Source organism: Acromyrmex echinatior, chromosome 3, assembly GCF_024713525.1.
Source record: "Acromyrmex echinatior isolate Ae372 chromosome 3, ASM2471352v2, whole genome shotgun sequence".
NCBI lineage: Eukaryota > Metazoa > Arthropoda > Insecta > Hymenoptera > Formicidae > Acromyrmex > Acromyrmex echinatior.
Genome location: NC_141854.1, coordinates 8870124 through 8891025, shown reverse-complemented (window position 1 = coordinate 8891025; position 20902 = coordinate 8870124). Strand labels below are relative to the sequence as shown.

The window sequence follows — 20902 nt, the reverse complement described above, 5'->3', positions numbered from 1 at the left end:
TATTCCTAGAGGATAATTCGATCTGATTCGATTGTCATTAGTTACACAGTGTCACTATGCTGTCATTGTACATGTATTTGAGATCTTCTTCTTGAGATCCAGAGTTCCAATATTTGGTTGATATTGATCACAATTGGCGAAAATGACGACGAACGCGGAAGATCTGCAGAAGCTGGAGGAAGAGGCGGTTGCCAGGGGCACGAAGTACGTTGCGAACCTCCTGCAGCGGCCGGGCCAGCTGGAAAAGATTGACATGTACAAACGGCGGATCGCTAGAAAGAAGGCCTCCGTCGAGACTATGCTGAAAACCGCGATGCAAAGCCAATTGGACGGAGTCAGAGTCGGCTTCGAGCAGTTGCAGAGCTCTCTGGAAGCTATCGCTACTACCAAGGACGACCTGGATCATATTAACCAGCTGTTCAGCTCAGTTCTGAAGCTCAGCTCCAGGCTACAGGCAGTGCAGGAAGAGAACATGCGTTATTCTCAATATGTCATTGCAAAGGAAAATCTGAAGCATATATTCACTGTCCCCGAGAGCGTGGAGAAGACGAAACAGTGGATAAACGAAGGTAAGCTGTTGCATGCGCATCAGAGTCTGATGGATCTCGAAACTTCCAGGGACGAATTGTTGTACGAGCTTCATAAATTACCGAATCAATCGCCAGCCGACACGGTTATGCTGAAGGCTTATTTCGAGGACGTGGAATTACTTTCACAGCTTATGGAGAAGCAAATAAGACTGGTGCTAGGTCGTACTTTGAACACAGTCAGGAAGGAATCTACTGTCATAGTGACACCTTTAAGAATTATAGAGAGGGAGGAAAAAGCAGATCAGTTTGCCATTCAAAGGCACAAGCAGAGTGGATTTATGGCGCCAGGTAGACCCAAGAGATGGAAGGAGATGGCAATGAAGGTGTTGGAAAAGTTAGTTGCCAACAGAATCGAGGGAACTCAGGTGGAGGAGAGAGCTGACAACAAAATGTGGCTTGTGAGGTACCTGGAACTTACGAGACTTCTGATCCTTGAGGATTTGAGCGTGGTTAAAACTTTGTGCGAACCTTGCTTTCCACCCTCGTACAATATAGTAAGAACTTTTGTTAAAATGTATCATACAAGTCTGTCCCAGCACTTAAAAGACATAATTGCCGGTGGACTGGAAGGAAACGAATATGTTTCTTTATTAGCGTGGATTATGAATACTTATACAGGGCCAGAATTGATGCAACATCCTGAATTAAATATTGATACATCTGATATAGGTCCACTACTTAGTTCTGAGATGATAAACGATCTTCAGGAAAAGTATTTGCGAAATATGTGTCAGAATTATGAGGATTGGATGAGAAAAACGCTGGAAACAGAGAAGCTTGATTGGAGGAGTGGTATCCTGCCTGACAGCAGCACCCAGGAACTATATTACCACACCGCCGCTCCTGTTATCATATTCCAAATGATCGATCAAAATCTTCAAGTTGCAAAAACCATCAGCTCTGACTTAACGGCGCAAGCCTTGATTCTGTGTATTGAGCAGGTGATCAAATATGGATCTATGTATAGACAAGCAATATTAGAATTTAAAACGAAGCATTTTGAAGACAGAAGCCAGGTACCTTATTTCACTCATCATATGATCACGATAGTTAATAATTGCATACAATTTACCGAGTTGGCGCAGCAGATGAAGCAGCTTTATTGGGTACCCAATACTATCGGTGACATCACAGTGAAAGTCGAGAGTCTCTTGGCGAATTATCAATACCTAAGAAACGAAGCCGCAGCTATTTTACTGCAAGAATCTTTCCTGGATCTGGAGCTGCACTTCCAGGATTTAATCACGCCCAAGTGGTTATCATCGCCCATTCCGGTGGAGACCATCTGCGTCACTTTGGAGGATTACTTTCAAGATTACAATCACTTGAGTCCCAAGAACTTCGAGTATGTCATCACTGAAGCGCAGAATCTCATTGCGAAGCGTTACATATCCGCGATGTTACAGAGGAAGATCTCCCTAAAGACCTATGACGAGTGTCTAACGTGCACATCAAAGATAATGACAGAGGCAGACAAACTGAAAAACTTCTTCGACAGAATCGCGCCAAAGGTTGGGAATTTCAATTCGCCATTTGAGATAATAAAACGTCTCGCTGAGGTGCTCAGGTGCGAGGATGCGGAGATACTCTCTCTTGATTTACACTCGTTGGTCGAAAAGTATCCCGACATGACAGAGGATCATCTCATCAGATTGCTTGGCCTGAGGGGCGACATATCGCGAGCAGAAGCTCGAGGAAAGGTCTCGTACATCATGGAGGCTCAACGAAATCGGAAGCCTGTACAATCTATAACAAATAGTATATTCAAGCAGATAGTTATACAGGACAGCTTCCTCGGCTGGAAACCTTGAGATTGGAAGAATCTGTATGAAGCAAAAATATGGAACATAAATGGTTCTTCTATGTAGGACCACGCCATTCTTGTAAATCAAATGTTTCTTTTATTCAATAGCGAATGATGTAATATAATGCTGTAATATAAGTATTTTAATTCATCGATTGAATAATTAATCACATTATGCGCAAATGTAACTTTACTTTATAAAAGCTACATTTGTGCATAATGCAATTGATCAATAGATAAATTAAAAAACCAATATTTGTACAAATTTGTTGACATTTAATTATATATAGTTCTTATAATTCTGCGATTTATACATATAAAAACTCAACACTTTATTTATATAAAATATTTATGTAAGAATATAACCTGATCGAAACTAAATTGTATAATATTCATTGGTATTATATATATGAATATAATATATACAATATATGAAATATGAAAATTATTAAGTTTTTAAATTTAAAAATGTATTACTCCAGTATTAGCCATAACTTGCCAGCAAATTTTCTTTTCTGCTAACCTAAAACCGTTACATCTAACGATTCATTCCTGTAACAACTAAAACATTATTCTGAGATCGCAAAGATATAAATCTGTGCAAGAAGTAATTTCGTGATATTGTTTAATTATTTGTAATTTATAGTTTTCTTGTTTAGCACTGTATAAAAGTATGCAATAAATTATTAAATTTCAAGGAATTTCGTAGAAATATCGAATAGAAATTGTGTTTAATATGTGAACGAATTTTTTTGTAGCATGCCTACATGCTTGTAAATAAATGTGAACTTTTTAACTATAAAATGTGAATTTTTTAACTATATTTTTAACTATCAAAGGCGGATTCGATTGACAGTTATCGATTACGAAATTGCGATAAATGATTGCTTCAGCAGAATGTTTAAGCGGGGAGCATAGACTCTTGTATAACGTATAAAACATAAAGCATAAGAACATCACCAGAGTCCTTTATTTCATGGAAAGGAAAGAAATAAAGGACTTTGATTGATTCATTTTCTTATGCATTATGGGCTATGTGTTATGTAAGACCGGAATCAGACTACGCATTGAAAAATGAGATTGAAGATTAAAAGAATGAAGTTTGACCAATCAGAAGAAAAGGAACCAAAAGCTTCTTTTCTTTGTCCTTATTGGTGAATTTCAATCTTTAATCTTTAATCTCAATCTTCAATGAATAGTCTGTTTCCGGCCTAAGAGTCTGTGCTCCCCGTCTTACGTTTGGGAAAACTATTAGAAGTTTCTTTCACGCTAATTGGATTATAATTTTAGATCTAGAGGAATAATCCTATCTCATCGAAGAGAACTTTTGATAGTTGCAAAACAATAATTCAAACAGTTGTTTACATTTAGGACTTCAGGTAAATAATGAGTTCGAAAAAAATAAGCACGATGGTATAATGAATCATTGCATTAAGATCTGTCTTTGTGCATATAGATAATTAAAATGTCAATTTCACAGGAAAATATGATATATATATATATATATATATATATATATATATATATATATCATAACCTTTTCTCGGTAAAAAATTTTTATATCTCATTTTCAAAAATTTTTCAAATTTCAAATTTATGAAGATTTCTAAAAAATATTTTAAACTTTTCCAGATTTCGTAAATTTTCTGCAGAAATTATATAGAATAAGAAATCGTAGAATATTTCAGAATTCACACAATATATAAAGAATTCCAGACAAAAAATTTGATTTTTTTTTAGCACTTTTGAAAAAGATATCAATTGATATAAATATTTTGGAAAAATCTATAAATTTTTAAATTATACAGAAATTCTAAAAAATTTTGAAGTGTACATAAAAATTCCTGAATGTATGGAGAACTCTAAATTGTCATCAATTAAGTTGTGATCACTTTAGAAAAAAAAAATGAATTATCAATTTTTTTTCCAGTAGCAAAGACACTGTGTTAATTAAGGCGAGAGAATATACATTATTGTGTTTTCTTAAATATTTGCAACAAGTATGAGGCTGGCAACATTCTTAGTGTTGTTTATATGTACGGGAGCAAGAAACGCTGACATAGATCCACTGAAAACAATTATTTGGGGCCCAGGATTGAAACCAGCAGAAATTACTATGCGTGCAAGATATTTTTTTTTGCAACTGGTCGACTCGCATGGAAGGAAGTTAGTATTATCAAGCAATTTTATAAATCGATAATGAAACAAGAATATTCAAGATTTATGAAAATGATGGACAGTATTTATTGAAAAAACTCAAGAAGGAATTATTTTTATATAATATTCTGAGATTTATACTCTCTCTCTCTCTCTCTCTCTCTCTCTATATATATATATATATATATATATATATATATATATATATAGAGGATAATAAAAGCTGAAATGATTTCAGCTTCTGAAAGCAAATTATAAATATATTTGCAAATAATATTTCTAAGTTATTTAATGCATAATGTGTAGGATAGTGTTATATTATATTATATTATATTATATTTCTAGTTTAACAAAATCTCCTAGTGAAAATATAATCGTTGGGCAAGTATATGGACAATCCCTTAATGGTGCATCATGCCGCATATGGACTCAAATCTTTGACTGCAAAGATGGAAGTTTTATTATACGCTACAAAGTTTTTAATACCTGTTTTAATGTTAAAATTAAAGTGAAAATCAAAGGAAAAGAGTTACTAGTATCTCATTCAGAGATCAAAGGTATAAATATCTTTGTTTATTTTAGAATTTTATATAATCTGACAAAAACTGTCTTTAGGTCCTGTTTATGAAGAAGAATGTTACTGCCCGAATCCATCAATCACTAACTGGTTGGATCATTATCAGTGTCAACAAAATTACACTCAAATACATCATGATTTGTCTCCATTTTCAAATATTGATTTTGATAAAATACGTCAAAGCATTATCAAAAGATATGATCGACCAACCAGTGTCAGCATTTGTCATTATGTATTGAAATCTAACAGAGTAAATATCATTTTATGTCGATTTATAATTTATGATTATTCATAAATGTTGATTCTAGATTAAACTAGATTTACAGACAATGTTACGGCCAATATGTTGGCTTCAAAATATTTATGGATGCTATATTGCTATCACTTACACGCAAAGTGATGCTACCAGATATTGAATTCTTCGTGAATTTGGGCGACTGGCCACTTGTTCCTGATTCGGGACCGCTTTATCCTATTTTTTCATGGTGCGGATCTGAAAGTACGAAAGATATTGTTATGCCTACATACGACATCACAGAATCATCTCTGGAAGCGATGGGAAGGTATAACATGCTTCAATAATGCTAACAATTTAAGTTATTGTTTTATTTGCAATGATATGCCTAAAAAAACAGGGTAATGTTAGACACACTCTCCGTACAAGGTAATGGACTGCCATGGGAGCATAAGACTGAGCAATTATTTTGGCGTGGACGTGATGCTAGAAGGGAACGCCTTGACTTAATAGATATTTCAAGAAAACATCCAGAACTCTTCAATGTATCCATTACTAATTTCTTCTTCTTTAGGGACGAAATAGATAAATACGGACCTGCACAAAATCATGTGTCATTTTTTAATTTTTTTAAGGTAAATATAAAAGTAAATAAATAGAGCTAACAATAAAACAAGTTTAATGAACATTTTCGAAATTACATATACTTTTAGAAATATTGTAATTACATTATCCCAATCTCGTGTCATCTGATATAAACACAAAGCCTATCCATAAAATTTGAATCACTTTCTGTGATATCATCGAATTTTTTTTGTTCTTCAAGATACATGTTAACTTTGAAATTGTGCTACATACAAGCTTTAAAAAATATAGATAATATGTAACATAACGTTTATTATTAGAAAAAAATAAAATTTTATTCACATTGGCAGTTTTTTTATATTGATTTTTTTTCATAGTACAAATATCAATTGAATATTGATGGCACAGTAGCAGCTTATCGATTCCCATATTTACTTGCTGGAGATTCTTTGGTGTTTAAGCAAGAATCCAAGTATTATGAATTTTTTTATAAAGATCTTACATCTGGATTACATTATGTACCTGTGAAAAGCGATCTGTCGGACCTTGTCGAAAAGATTATGTGGGCAAAGGAGCATGATGAGGATGGATTGAGAATTGTTAAATCTGCCAGACAATTTACCAGGGATAATTTATTACCACGTGATATATTATGTTACTATACAGTTTTATTTCATGTATGGGAAAAAGTTTTATTTTATATATTTTTCTTGGATATATATCTTTGTCAAATAATATAATTTTTTATATTTCAGGAATGGAGTAAACGCTTAAAGAGTAAAGTTGAAGTATTAAATAACATGGAAGAAGTACCACAACCTAGTCATTCTTGTCAATGTCATTTTAAAAATTTAAACCTTCGAGAGGAATTGTAGTTTTGAACAATTTTTTTTAACATCATTTTTTTCTATGATTTATTTATATAATGAAAATTTAACACATTACCATACATGTATCATCTATTATAGGTGCACAAAAATGCACAATCTGTTTACTAAGATTTTATAGCTAATTGTTTATGTCAAAAATAAAAAGAAACATAAGCCTGAACTTGAAAAACAAGATAGTTGTCTAATATTTAATAATCTTCTCTTTTACAATGCTTGTATTATACAACCTGTCTCAGCTATTTTTCTATATATATCATTTTATATATTTTTATATTTTTTTGTTTATTTAATCTAATGTTATGTCGCAAGAACTTGAATAAGATACGTCATTTGTACAATTATCAACATCTTTTTCAAAAAATATTTATGGGATAAATACAAGGCGTGGCGAGATTTGTGATATTCTCTCTTCAATTGTATCGCGAATTCTACTGCAAATAATATTTAATATGGAAAATTTATATTCATATTCATTTCGGAAATTAAATATTTCCTTATCTCTCAATTAAGAGTAGTACCTACAAATAAAGAATAAACATTCATATATATACTCCTATATGGTATTTGTACCATTGCATATATAGTTACATAATTCTTTCAATTTCTATGACTTTCAATTTGTTTATGCTTAATAAAAAATTACATATATATTTGTGATAAAAATAGAATTTTTATCATCTTTAATATAAGCAAAAATAACAAAAGTAAATGTAAAAAATTTAATGAAGAAATTTAATAAAGTAAGTCTGTGACAAATATCAATACTATTTTCTAATTTGTAAAAATAAAACAAATTATACAAAAACCTAAATGTTCTTATGTGCTATAATTTATGTTTTTCGTATTAGAAATTTCGCCACAAGAGTTAAAAGCCATTTGGAATATTTTGGCATATTTATTTCCAAGATCTATATCTAATAATAATAATAATAATAATATTTATTACTCTGACATAGTATATACGAACATAATGTAAAACAAAATTATACATAAATTATTTATATCACCACATATGGAAAAATATATGTATATAAATACTGAAGATTGTTAAAAGAATTGTAAACAATGTAAATCCAACGAATAGTCCTTTCATGGAACATCATCTATAATTTATATATAATTTTGTCCTAAATTTTTTCTTATTATCAATCTAATGCATAAGATTAAATTAAATTAAGTTCTTTACATAATTATTTTTTAATTCTAATCTCATTCTTTGTTGAGAGAATATTCTAAACTATTCATATATTCAAAATACTTAAATATTATGAATATTATATAATATAGATATTCATAATACCTAAATAAATATTGTGAAGTATTTACATTATGAAAATACTCATAGTAAAATAACTAAAAATGTAAACAAAAATATTTTCAATATCCGTAATAATCTAAATTTTATGTAAATTTGGGAGTTATTGATGTATTTATTGTGTGGGTGGTTGATAACCATAACCTCCATATTGATTAGGTGGAGGAGGTCCTTGTGGTCCAGGTGGAGGAGGCATGTGGCCACCAGGTGGTCGTGGTGGATATTGTGGATATCCTTGCCCTGCAGGCGGTGGAGGATAACTTTGAGGAGGATATTGAGGATGCCCATAGTGTTGTCCTCCTTGTGGTGGATGAGGACTATAAATCTGCAATTCAGAATGCTCTCAATAATTTTCAATATTAGTAATAAATTTATGTTTTATCTTCTTCTACATGTATTATAATTTTTCATAGATATTTTCAAACACAAATAATTTAAGACAGAGAAGATAAAGTGTTCTTATTATACATAAAAAATTGTATAAGATTATAAAAACTATAAAATTTCACACACACACAGTGCGCGCGCGCGCGCGCGCACACACATACACGCAGGCAGGCACGCACGCACGCACGCATTACACAATTGCCATGAAACAATAAATTCAAAACTAATCATCTATGTCAATATAGTCAAGTTACTCGAACAATACCTGTGGTTGTCCTCCTGGAGTCGGTGGAACATATGTCTGCGTAGTAGTCGGCCCATAGGCAGGTTGTTGTTGAGGGCCTGGTGGTGGAGCGGGACCTTGTGGTGGACCAGATGGAGGTTGAAATCCACTCGGAGCTGGACTCTGAGACGGTTGCTGTTGTGTCTGCGGAGCTGTTTGCGACTGTTGCTGAGATTGTTGCGGTGGCTGGTGCGGTGATTGATGCGGTGGTTGATGGGATGATTGATGAGTTGGTTGATGAGGTGGTTGATGCGGAGTGTGCGGTGGTTGATGTGGTGATTGAGTGTGCGGTGGCGGTGGATGCGGGGGATGCGACGTCGGATGTGGTGTTTGATGAACGGGATATCCAGAGGGTGTCGGTGGCACTGGGGGTGCATAGTTTCCGCCCTGCGATGTTGGTGGCGGACCGCTATTCGGCGGATATGTCTGCGTCGAAGCAGATGGTGTGCTTGTCGGCTGACTACTTTGGGCATAAGTATTGCTGCTCGCGGAGGAGGTGCTAAATGGCGGAGATGTAGAGGCAGGACCGTACTGTGTCGCGCCAGGACCTGGACTTGGTTGGCTAACATAATTGGGCTGCGGACCCGCATTTTGCTGCGATCCAGGTTGTGGAGGTTGAGTCGCGCTAGTTGTTGGAGGTGGTGGATAATTTTGCGGTGGGACATTGTTCGCGTATGTCTGTGAGGAAGGAGGGGGATAACTTCCGGGTTGTCCAGCAGCGTATGCGTTTTGAGGTGGCGCTTGGGACGGAGGCTGCTGATAATTTGGTTGTGGACTAGGACTGCCGTATTGTCCTGGTTGTTGTTGTTGACTACCTGATGAGAAATTCTGTTGTGAGGCATTTGAAGGTGGATAGCCTTGTTGATTTGGCGGCGGTGGTCCATATCCTGAAGGTGGCTGAGCTGTGCCTGGTGGTGGATAACCACCTGGTTGTGGACCATAACTGTTTACTGTAGTTGGAGGACCATAATTTGGCTGCGTTGCTGCATTATATCCTTGCTGTTGAGAAGCGTTTGGAGGTACATATTGATTTGGTTGACCCGGAGTGTATGCAGATCCTTGTGGACCTTGGTAGTTTGAACCAGGATTCTGACCAGTGTATTGAGCAGGATAACCTTGTTGAGAAGGTTGCTGAGGATAACCTTGTGGACCTCTATATTGCTGTGGACCTGGTGCAGTTGGAGGTCCTATAAATATTAAAAGATTAAAATGTCTAATAATCTATAGAGTTAGTTATAATTATGCTTCAGATTTTTTTAAATTGACATGTAATTATAATTTAATATAAATTTAAATTAGAATAAGATTTCTCTTGATAGAAAATTCAAATTGGAATATAACATACTATTTATGGTAGGTCCTTGGCCAGGCATTACAGGCCCACGATAACCTTGCGCCATTGGTTGGCCTTGATTAAAAGTCGACATTGGTATTGTTGACTGCGTATTTGGTGGCATTTCTCCTCCAGGACCAGTTGCACCACCTGGACCACTTGGAAGCCCTTGTGGATTCATCATACCATGTTGAGGACCATTAGGAATACCTTGAGGTAGCTTGAAACCAAAAGATAATTAATTCAATTTTGCAATTCTTTATAAAAATTTTATTCAACTTAACAGTTTTTGTTGAATTAAATGTACTTTATTATGTTTTATATTGTTTATTCTATTGGATCTGCTACTTACAGGTAATAAAGTCTGAAGATTCTGATTTACATCAGCGATAGACGCTAAATATACCAAGTTGCGATGTAGCATTTGCTGGTATCTAAAAGGTAAAATTAATAAGTTTATAAATTGACTTAACAAAAGTTATTGAACAATCCTCTTAGATATACACTTGATATATATAACTGAAAAATAACTTAGTATGAGATTAAGACTATCATCTCAATAATAATAAAAAAAAAAATTTTTAATTTTTGCTACACAATATCATTCCACAAGAAACGTTTCTCAATGAAATAAAAAAGGAGACACATAATACACGTTGAAATATTAAGAAACAAAATCATTGCACTGATTACTTACTGTACACATTCCTGTGCTTTGCCTTTGTTTTGATACTCTTGAATCATTTGTATAAGCTGGCTATTCTCATCGAGCATCTAAAAAAACACATATATATACATAGTTATATACTTACATCTTTAAACATGTTTCATGTTTCAGCTTTCAGTTATAAATGGCCTAGTAATAATAACCATAATTTTTTTTGTAAAGCTGCAATCAACTTTACCTTTTGTATCTGAGCAGGATTTGGAGGTGGCCTACCGCGTTGTGCAAAGGTCACGGACATTTTCGAAGCGACAACTCACGAATCGTTTCAACGTTAAAGAGCTTTCACCGAGAAAGACCGGTAATTGAGGAGAGTAATCTTTCGTCACGTCGCGCTATTGCGAAGAGCTATCTGGAAATATCTCAAAGGAGCGCGGTACGTCCATCTTCGTCGTATTTCCCAAATATGTTCCCGCGGTGTCCGAAGCACGAGATTACTCGCGCGGGACCGACGGGAACGACGCAGAAATCTTTTTCAAACTCAATCCGCTTGTTGTGTACACACGAGATATATATAAATATGTATATATATGTACGCTAACCACAAACTAGTCGTGCGTATTGGTACGTATAACGCATTTTTGTCGTAACGTAGTTGACGCGTGTGGCAATTATCGTCAATTACCTCGTGAAGTGTATGCAGTTTCGGAGTTAAGTAAGACAAGAGATTGGATAGTACGCGAGAGAAACAGAAGGCTTGGGAGAGCAACGCCACCAACGGCAGATATCCGAGCTTGTGGCTTCGGTTCCTTTGATATTAAGGTACATTTCCACGAGTCGCTCAAGCCAGTCGTTTCAATCATCAATGACAAAAAGAATCAAAATTGACGCTAATTGATATTTGTCAATTTTGACCATATGATATATCTATCTCATTTTAAGTGCAAATTTTTAGGAATTTCAAGTAAGGCGAACAGATCCTGATGTGCCAAATAATAAACTGTTGGAGATCTTGTTGCTAGAAAATTGATAACAAATTAGAAAGAAAGAGATAAAAGATAAACTGAATATGAAACATGACTGATGATCGTATAATTGTATAAAGAAATTTGCTTTATCATTGTTTATTACGTTGATCAACGTTGGTATAAGAATACCGCGTCCAAATGGCTTCAACGAAAGTAAGTAAATTAACTTTTATCTCATTATTGGCAGAAAAAAGAAATATTGTCAAATTTATAATATGTTATTTTTACAGATTGAATTCGCAGTACATATGACATGCGAGAAATGCGTTAATGCAATTTCTAAGAGTATAGCAGATCTGGAGGACATCCGGAATGTTGATATATCGTTAGAACGTGGCACTATTACTCTTGAAACAAACCTACCTTATTCCATCATACAAGAAAGAATCGAAAGAACTGGAAGACAGGCAGTGTTGAAGGGATACGGAGGTTTAAATAATTTTGTTATATATATATATATATATATATATATATATATAATGTATTATCCGATATATATTATAACAATTTTTTCTGTTTCATTCATGATTTCTGAAGGATAAGTATATTTTTAGGATTGTCAGAAATAAAAAAGAAATATTGTATTGAAAAAGACGATTTAAAAACTTGTTCTGAATGTTTTTTATGTTCTATACATTAAATATATACTTTACATTTATACTTTATGTATTGAATATATATATATATATATATATATATATATATATATATATACACACACACACACAATATGTAAAGTATAAAAACAAAGAGATTTAATATACATATATTTAGACACACATGTATATGTGGATCTTAGAAATTAACATATACTTGTAATTATTAATATTAGATACTTATCTTTTACAGATGGATCAAGTGCTGTGGTGATGTTGGGTGGAAATTCAGGATACAGCATAGGTAATCTGATCAGAGGGGTTATAAGATTTGCAGAAACTTCAGAGGGATGTATCATAGATGGTACAATTGATGGTTTGACTGCTGGTGAGCACGGTATGCATGTACATGAATGCGGTGATATATCTAATGGTTGTGAAAGGTAAAAAAAAAACTTGCAAAAGTAAATACTTGGGTTGACACTTTGAATAAATTGTATTTTTATTACAGCGTAGGCGAACATTTTAATCCAAATAATTCACCACACGGTAGCCCCGAAAATGATTTGTCCAAAAGGGTAAATTTAAACAAATTCTTAACGCTTGCTGTGTACGCTTGTGTAAACGTTTTTGTAGTACCCATTTAGTGTAAACATGGGTCATTGATATCTAGCATGTTTTTTTTAATGAATTAAATGATTTTAAAAAATATTAAAAAGTTCATGTAGTTTTCTTAACTATAAATGAAGATGACTATTTGTTTAAATATTTTATTGGGCGCACTCGCATCCACTTGTTTTCAAAATATTCATAACCTGGACTGAAAAATTACCCCCATTTGCACGGTAAAGGTTAAATTTTATGGTATTTTAACAATTTTATTATTTGCCATTACAGCATGTTGGTGATCTTGGCAATGTTCTAGCTGACACTTCTGGCAGAGCTGCTTTTCGGAAGATAGACAAGTTTCTTAAGATATCCGACGTCATTGGCAGATCTCTCATTATTACTAAGGATCCAGATGATCTTGGAAGAGGTAATAATCCAGAGTCCAAGATAAATGGAAATAGCGGAGCTAGGTACGAAATGATTCTTATTGTCAAAGTTTGTGATAATTTGTGATAGTTTGTTTATTATTTTACATTATAAATTTTTCTTCACAGATTGGCTTGCGGTATTATAGCTAGATCATCCGGATTGTTTCAAAATACAAAGAAGATTTGCGCATGCGACGGCCTTACTATATGGGACGAGAGAGATCGGGCGCTTACGAATAACCATGGTACAAAAAGTACAGAATCAAATGAGAAAATATGCACGTTAATTTGAAAGTCTGATATTTATTTAGCTACAACGTTTATGCTATAAGATTTATTGTACAATATCAATTATTAGAATTTTTTTATTTATTTGGAAGGAAAAAAAGGCAAGATGAAAGAAAAAGATTTTTTTTTAATCTTTTATATTTTTTATTAAGTCATTATGTAAGAATTGATGAGAATTAGAACTTTTTAAAGTAATTTATCAATATAATCTTATAATATCAATTTCGTGATAATAATTTGATTATATAAAGTAATTTATTTTATTAATTTTTTTTTCAGCAAATTTGTAACTAACATGAAGACAGCGCGATTAGTCTAACAAAAAATGCATTCCACGTTTAAGATAACTTACGTTTAAAAAGAAATATATTATTTTAAAAATATTTTTAAAAAATATATAGATATCTCTAGTCTCTGTATATATGTACAGATTTCTATTAAATTAATTATATCATATGCTGCTTTATGTACTTTATCATTGTTCTGTGTGTGTATCTAACATACACACTACCTCTCAAAAGTTTGGGACACCGTAATTTTACACGAAACCATAATTCTTTACACATATAATTATGTTATTTTGAAAATAATTATTTTATTTTTGAATGTACACTATTAAAATAAAATTTGTTATTAGAACAATGTACATTTTTGTATATTTATAATATTAATAAATAAAATTGATGAAATTTTCTTTTCAAAGAGAGTTTAGAAATGCTCTAACTTTTGACAACAGTGTGTGCCTTTCAACAAGCAAAAAAAAAATCAGGCAAAAAAAATAATGAAATATCATGAAGTACCATGATATTTCATGGTACAACAAATTTTTCAAGTCTGTTGATTGATTATGGGATAGAGATCCGAGTACTGTACATTCTCTGTTCTGTACACATTTGTCGTACGACAAAATGCACAAATGAAACAGCATCCTGATACGGTGTGATTACAATAGATTATTACATCCCTATTATTTGCCTATTAAACAAAGATGACATAATCACTGTGTCGCACTGTGTCGCTTGTTGGAAGGCGCACAGTAGCACATAAGTAAATCTCTTATGTATATATTTATCCATATATATATATATATATATATATTAGGTGTTGGAATTAATTCGTAGCGTTTTACAAGTGATGGGAAGTACTTTCATTAATGTATTTTTTAATGCTCATGTGAAATAAATAACATTCTTTCATTAAAAACGCTACGAATTAATTCCAACACCTAATATATATATATATATATATATGGATAAAAAATTTATATACAATATATATATATATATTGTATATAAATTTTTTTAACTTGAAATAAGAGTCATATTCATAACAAATTCAATTTTCTAAAATTTTTTTTTATAAATTCGTCATTTTTGCATATGCATATAAAAAGTTTAAGCCGATATTTAATCCGATAATTAATTCTAATTTATAGTTATTTATAATTAATTTTAATTTGTCCGGTGATTTTCGAACAAAATCATGACAATTTCGCCGGACAATTTCGCTGGACAAAATCGCCGGACAGATTCGCCGACATATATGCAATGACAGTATTCAGCAGAACACAACAATGGCATAGTTTCCACCGAAGGTTTAATCCGGATCAAAATGTAAGAACTAACCAATTATAGTCGAGTATTCCCCTGTCAGTCAAACGACAGGGGAATGCTCGACTGCAGTTGATTAGTTCTTACATTCTGATTCGGATTAAACCCTCGGATTAAGCCATTGTCTGCTGAGGATCATTCCTCTTGATCTAAAAGCATTACCCAATCAGCGCAAAGAAAAACTTCCAACAGTTGCAAAATAAATGCTCTGCTGAACGCAGCCCACGGTGACCAGTGGTCTAGTTTCCACCGAGGGTTTAATCCGGATCAGAATGTAAAAACCAATCAATTACAGTCGAGCATTCCGTTGTCGTTCGATTGTAACAGGGGAATACTCGGTTTAAACCCTCGATAGAAACTAGGCCAAGGGATTGATTATAGATTTTGAGAGGAGGTGAAAATTACAAGTGAGGAATGATTACTAGGTATTGACCAATTAAATTATGAATTACTCTAAATTATGAATTACTCTAATGAGTTTGCTCACTTTTGTAATTAACCCCCAGATACTCGGAATTAACAGAATCAAGTTTTGGAACTCCATTGGGTTACCACCGAACGAGCATATTCTTTTCTAATTTTCTTTCATAAAAGTTAGATTCATAAATAAATGGAGACAGAAGCCATTAAGCAAGAAGAAGAAGAAAATAAATAAACTCAAATAAACACATTGTAAGTAATAAGTGAAAATAAGGAAGCTAATTACATAAAGTACTAAAAAAGAGTTTTGAGAAATGTTAAAAATATCAATGCTTATTATCTTATAGAAACTCATTGAATAAAGTTTTTATTTATAGCTTTTCCTGAAGAAAATTAACTTTTAGAATGGGTATCCCTGGACTAACAACGTATATATCGAATGATTCAGAGCGTTATCTCGAATATTACGCTCTACATGACAGTTATTTAGTAATTGACGGCAATAGTGTGTGTTGTCAATTATATACTTGGTATGCGAGATGTAATTGTGCTTTTGGTGGTGATTATGACAAGTATGCGCATTGTGTGAGAGATTTTTTCGATAAACTCCTAAGATGCAACATCACTCCACTAGTTTTGATTGATGGTGGTTGTGAAGACAAGAAGTTGAAAACAGTTATATCTCGAACTAAACAGAAGATTGAGATTGCATCAAGTTATACTTTATCTTCTCAGCACCGGACCAAATTTCTTCCTTTACTTATGAGAGAGGTCTTCAAAGATATCATGAAAGAAAAAGGCATTAGATATGCGCAGTGTATATTTGAAGCAGACAATACCATAGCTGCGATAGCACGCATTCTCAATTGTCCTGTATTGAGTTATGATTCTGATTTCTATATTTATGGATCGTTATACATACCATTCAATACATTGGAAACTGACATAGTGCCTAATCCGACAGGCAGGGGTTACATAAAACGCTGTAAAATTTATTGTGTTGATAAACTTTTCCAAGTTTATTATGGATTAAACCAGTCTTTATTGCCCTTAGCAGCAGTATTACTAGGAAATGATTATGTGAAGCGGCATATGTTTAAAAACTTCTTCCGTGATCTGCCACGATCAGGAAGGAGGAGATATAACAATGAACAACAACGACGTATAGACATGACATTTGATTGGCTACGAAGACGCAGTTTAAATGAAGCTGTTATAGGAATACTAAGAAGATTACGAAAACAAGAACGTAAACATGTTTTAAATACAATAGAAACGGTAATAAATAGTTATATCAATGCACCATTGAGTGTATTACATACGCTAAATATTCCTGCAGAAATCTTTTCGAGGGCAAATATGCAGAATATGTCCAAGATTTATAAATTTGAAGGAGATATATATAATTTGACATTTATTGACGAAAGAACAAATGATACAGAGCTAAGTGATGGGGAGGAAATAGAAGACAGAGAAATAACAAACATACTTGAAGAAAAGAAGTTGATTTCTAATGAATCTTTGGTTGACAATTTACCTCAGTGGTTTATTAATGAATTTAAACAAAGTAGATTTCCTTCCTATTTTATAGATTTAATAATAAGGAAGTTATATGTTTGTCCTGCACAAATTGAAGATTCTTCCTGCAGTTCATCTATTGTTGTAAGTTTAAAAATTATAGGTGTTATTTATGGATTATTGATATCAGGAGTTCAAGGAAGGAAGTTCAATATGGAATATATTACCAGAGATGAAAATAAGAAAATAAAGCGTTATCAATTGGAGTATAGCGACAATATATTTGGTTGTAAACTACCTCCTTTACTCAATTTAAGAGAAGTATCCATTGTCATCAGAAGAGAAATTTTAAATACCACTTTGACAATCTTTAATGCAAAACATATGAATGAAATTCCATCAATTTGGATGTTATATATTGTCACCATGAAGTATTGGATTGATCAACAAGAGGAACCATCTAAATTCAATTGTCATGTATATTCTTTATTATTTGCTTTGTTATTTAACTTAATAGATTGTAATATAGGGTTTTATAGAATCTTAAACAAATTCTATCAGAGATTTAATAGAACTGTAGACAATATTCGACACGAAAGAAGAATGAGAAATTATCAACCACAGTATTCAATTGATGCTACACTTGCAGATGCCATTCGCGAAGTTGATGCTAACGACTGCTTAATTGCAGCTCCATTCTTTATATCCAATTTTGAAGTAGATCAAAAACTGCATTTGCAACCGAAAAAATTTAATATCACAATTGTTCATGGTTTTGCAGAGTTTCAAAATTGTTTGAGGCATAGCATGAACTTAAATGCATTATTGGGATATCCTTATGAATCAACTAGAGTTGCTAATGTATTCAATGGTACATTATTATATAATTTATGTAGCAATTTTAAAAAACGTGACAATGTTGAAGCTTATATTAATTTAATTTTGCAAGATTCCCCGAGTTTATCGCGTCTATTTAACATACTTTTATTAAAAGTCAAACTTTTGTTTAATACTGCACTGGAAAATAAAGTCGATAGTTGTAAGAAGCAAAAAGTAAAAAGATATAAAAAAAAGAAATGTATTTCACACGAAGAAAATCATGAAGAAGAAAATCCACCACAAGAAAGCACCAGCGAAGAATTTTACGATGTAAACAATTCATTTTCTGTACTTGGTACCATACGGCATTAGGCCTTTTATTGTATTATAATTAAATTGCGTAATTGCGTCTTTACTACTATTTATATATTTCATAAATTTATATAATTTATATAGATATTATTTTTATACATCAAATATATATATATATTTATATATATATTTATATATATATATATAAATTTCAGATCGTAAAAAAAAAATGTCTAAAAAAAATAGATCAGAAAAAATCTGAATCTTCACTGCTATCAGTTTCATCATTCTTAGAGGAATTTATATACTTGTTTTGTGTCTGATGGGGTAGCGATGGAATACCTGATTCTTTCTTTCTCTTATTAAGCAATTGATAGTTCTAAATTAATAAAAGGATCTTTATTGGTTAGCTGCATTTTGTCGCATAAAAAATAAAATGTTGACGTAAAAGAAACGTTGACGTATTGTGTTACGTTTTTATATATTTCCCAGAATGCGCTAATCGCTGTTTTAACAGCATTAGCTTCTTCTCGTAAAGTTGGTATACAATATTGGTCATCTCCATATTTAGCGATCAGTCCAACGCAAACAGCATACTTCAGTTTTTCTTGTAATTCTTGCTCGAGAATTTCTAAATCGGTTTCAACTGGATAATATCTCTGTATATGATCTCTTAAATTTTTTAATTTAACAAACAATTGACGTTTTTGCAATTCTTTTACGGCTGTACGTAGCATCTGCGGAGTTATCGGGATCACTTCCATCTGAATATAAAATAAGCTTTGTATATTTTATTCTAATTGAACGTACATGCACAAAATAAAATAAGAAAAAATGTTATATCTATGTTTATATACTTTCATTACAATAAAATATTAAAATAAATCAATCAAGATTTATAATAAAAAAATATAAATATGTTATAATTCAGATTTGTTATTATGTTATATAATAAAATCGTAAATAAATATCTTTCTGGTAAAAAGTCTAAGAATTTATTGTTGACGTATGTGTATATATCATCGAACAAATAAAATTTTGTGATATTTGAACTTACAATTTTTAATTTATATTAGTAGCATTGATTCGATAACTATGTTATTTTGACATAAATAATTTTGACATTTTGTTCTGGATGTAATTGACAATTTTTATAATACACATGTATACATTTATTTCGTTGTTTTTACCATGATGGAATTAGATCATGATTTCTAATTCCACTATGGTGGGTATTTTTATACCTTTGAATTAAAATCGATGAAATTAAGAAAATTGAATATATATATATATATATATATATATATATATATATATATATTAGGTGTTGGAATTAATTCGTAGCGTTTTACAAGTGATGGGAAGTACTTTCATTAATGTATTTTTTAATGCTCATGTGAAATAAATAACATTCTTTCATTAAAAACGCTACGAATTAATTCCAACACCTAATATATATATATATATATATACGAAACTATTTTATTTGTAAAAAATAATCATACAAGGTGTGTACAAAAAGTTCGTGCATTCGGTTTATCAAAAATCCAAATTAAATTATTCTGTAACGGGGATGTGTCACCTCTGAAGTACTCTCCCCTTGACAGAATACACTTGGACCAACGCTTTTTTCATTCCTGAAAGCAGTATTGCATATCTTCCTTTGTTAGTAATTCCTTTAAGAGCTTCGTCGTTTCTCGTTTTATGGAATCAACAGTCACAAAATGTTCACCCCACATGATATTTTTTTCTTTTAGGAAACAGGTAAAAATTACACGGTGCTAGGGAAGGTAAATAGGGAGGGTGATCTATGGTAGTGATATTTTTTTTGACCAAAAACTCGCGCGTAACGAACGCAGTGTGCGAAGGTGCATTGTCTGATGCAGAATCCATGCATTCTCCGCCCAGAATTCGGGTCGTATACGTCGTCTATGTTCACACAGATGCTTTAAAACTTCAACATAGAATTTTGCATTAATAGATTTATCTTTTGGAACATATTCATAATGAAAAATCCACGAATATCGAAAAAAACTATGAGCAAGTCTTGATTTTTGAATGACTCTTGCGCGCTTTTTTGGTGTGAGGTGAACCATGGTGCTTCCACTCTTCACTCTGCCTTTTTGTTTCAGGATCATAAATCCAGGATTCGTCTCCAGTTATCACTCTTTTGAGAAAATTTGAATCTTGGGCATTTTCGATCCAGTCATTGCAACAGTCAACACGTCTTTGTTTTTGCTCATCAGGCAAAACTTTTGGAACAATTTTTGCACACAGCTTCCACATGTTTAAATTTTCTTTTAAAATTGTCTGAACACTACCATTACTTATTCCAAGTTTTTCTGCATCATTCTAGTGGTAATTCGACGGTCTGCCTTCACCAAATCGTGAACACGTTGAATGTTCTCATCGACACGCGATGTTGAAGGGTGCCCCGCTCGTGCGTCGTCATCG

The 20902-nt window shown here is 32.6% G+C and overlaps 6 protein-coding genes across 9 annotated transcripts in view; 4 read left to right on the top strand and 2 right to left on the bottom strand.

The window, feature by feature from the left end:
* Positions 1-7: 7 nt before the first annotated feature.
* Positions 8-4564, top strand: Sec6 (Exocyst complex component Sec6). Its single transcript, XM_087404086.1, has 3 exons — positions 8-3437; positions 3685-3773; positions 4328-4564. The coding sequence occupies exon 1, from the start codon at positions 143-145 to the stop codon at positions 2399-2401; it is 2259 nt and encodes a 752-aa protein (XP_087260212.1). The 5' UTR covers positions 8-142; the 3' UTR covers positions 2402-3437; positions 3685-3773; positions 4328-4564.
* On the top strand, positions 4397-7010 carry LOC105146369 (protein O-glucosyltransferase 2). The gene is made up of 7 exons (XM_011056567.2): positions 4397-4560; positions 4897-5108; positions 5167-5378; positions 5447-5691; positions 5764-5998; positions 6326-6625; positions 6704-7010. The coding sequence occupies exons 1-7, from the start codon at positions 4397-4399 to the stop codon at positions 6821-6823; spliced, it is 1488 nt and encodes a 495-aa protein (XP_011054869.1). The 3' UTR covers positions 6824-7010.
* LOC105146373 (uncharacterized) lies at positions 6566-11290 on the bottom strand. Its single transcript, XM_011056576.2, has 6 exons — positions 11062-11290; positions 10854-10930; positions 10509-10590; positions 10169-10376; positions 8806-10010; positions 6566-8478 (listed from the first exon to the last, which is right to left on the bottom strand). Exons 1-6 carry the CDS (start codon positions 11119-11121, stop codon positions 8269-8271), a joined length of 1842 nt encoding a protein of 613 aa, XP_011054878.1. The 5' UTR covers positions 11122-11290; the 3' UTR covers positions 6566-8268.
* Positions 11291-11502: 212 nt separating this feature from the next.
* Positions 11503-14415, top strand: Ccs (copper chaperone for superoxide dismutase). Of its 4 annotated transcripts, none has more exons than XM_011056572.2 (7): positions 11503-11642; positions 11776-12001; positions 12079-12277; positions 12698-12887; positions 12956-13022; positions 13342-13523; positions 13608-14041. In XM_011056572.2, the coding sequence occupies exons 2-7, from the start codon at positions 11987-11989 to the stop codon at positions 13771-13773; spliced, it is 819 nt and encodes a 272-aa protein (XP_011054874.1). In that variant the 5' UTR covers positions 11503-11642; positions 11776-11986; the 3' UTR covers positions 13774-14041. The 4 variants fall into 4 exon arrangements, with proteins under 4 accessions (XP_011054874.1, XP_011054875.1, XP_087260227.1 ...); XM_087404101.1 differs by lacking the exon at positions 11503-11642 and adding an exon at positions 14049-14415 and having other exon boundaries at positions 11651-12001; positions 13608-13726; XM_011056574.2 differs by lacking the exon at positions 11503-11642 and adding an exon at positions 14049-14415 and having other exon boundaries at positions 11651-12001; positions 13608-13735.
* A 1060-nt stretch (positions 14416-15475) lies between these two features.
* ast (single-strand DNA endonuclease protein asteroid) lies at positions 15476-19500 on the top strand. The gene is made up of 3 exons (XM_011056577.2): positions 15476-15804; positions 15886-16051; positions 16177-19500. The coding sequence occupies exon 3, from the start codon at positions 16205-16207 to the stop codon at positions 18506-18508; it is 2304 nt and encodes a 767-aa protein (XP_011054879.1). The 5' UTR covers positions 15476-15804; positions 15886-16051; positions 16177-16204; the 3' UTR covers positions 18509-19500.
* Positions 19122-20902, bottom strand: part of Orp8 (Oxysterol-binding protein-related protein 8) — a 16535-nt gene continuing 14754 nt past the window's right edge. The window contains exon 16 of the mRNA XM_087404082.1: positions 19122-19212. Coding sequence (XP_087260208.1) covers positions 19203-19212 — 10 coding nt within the window. The 3' untranslated portion in view covers positions 19122-19202. The remainder of the gene's footprint in view (positions 19213-20902) is intronic.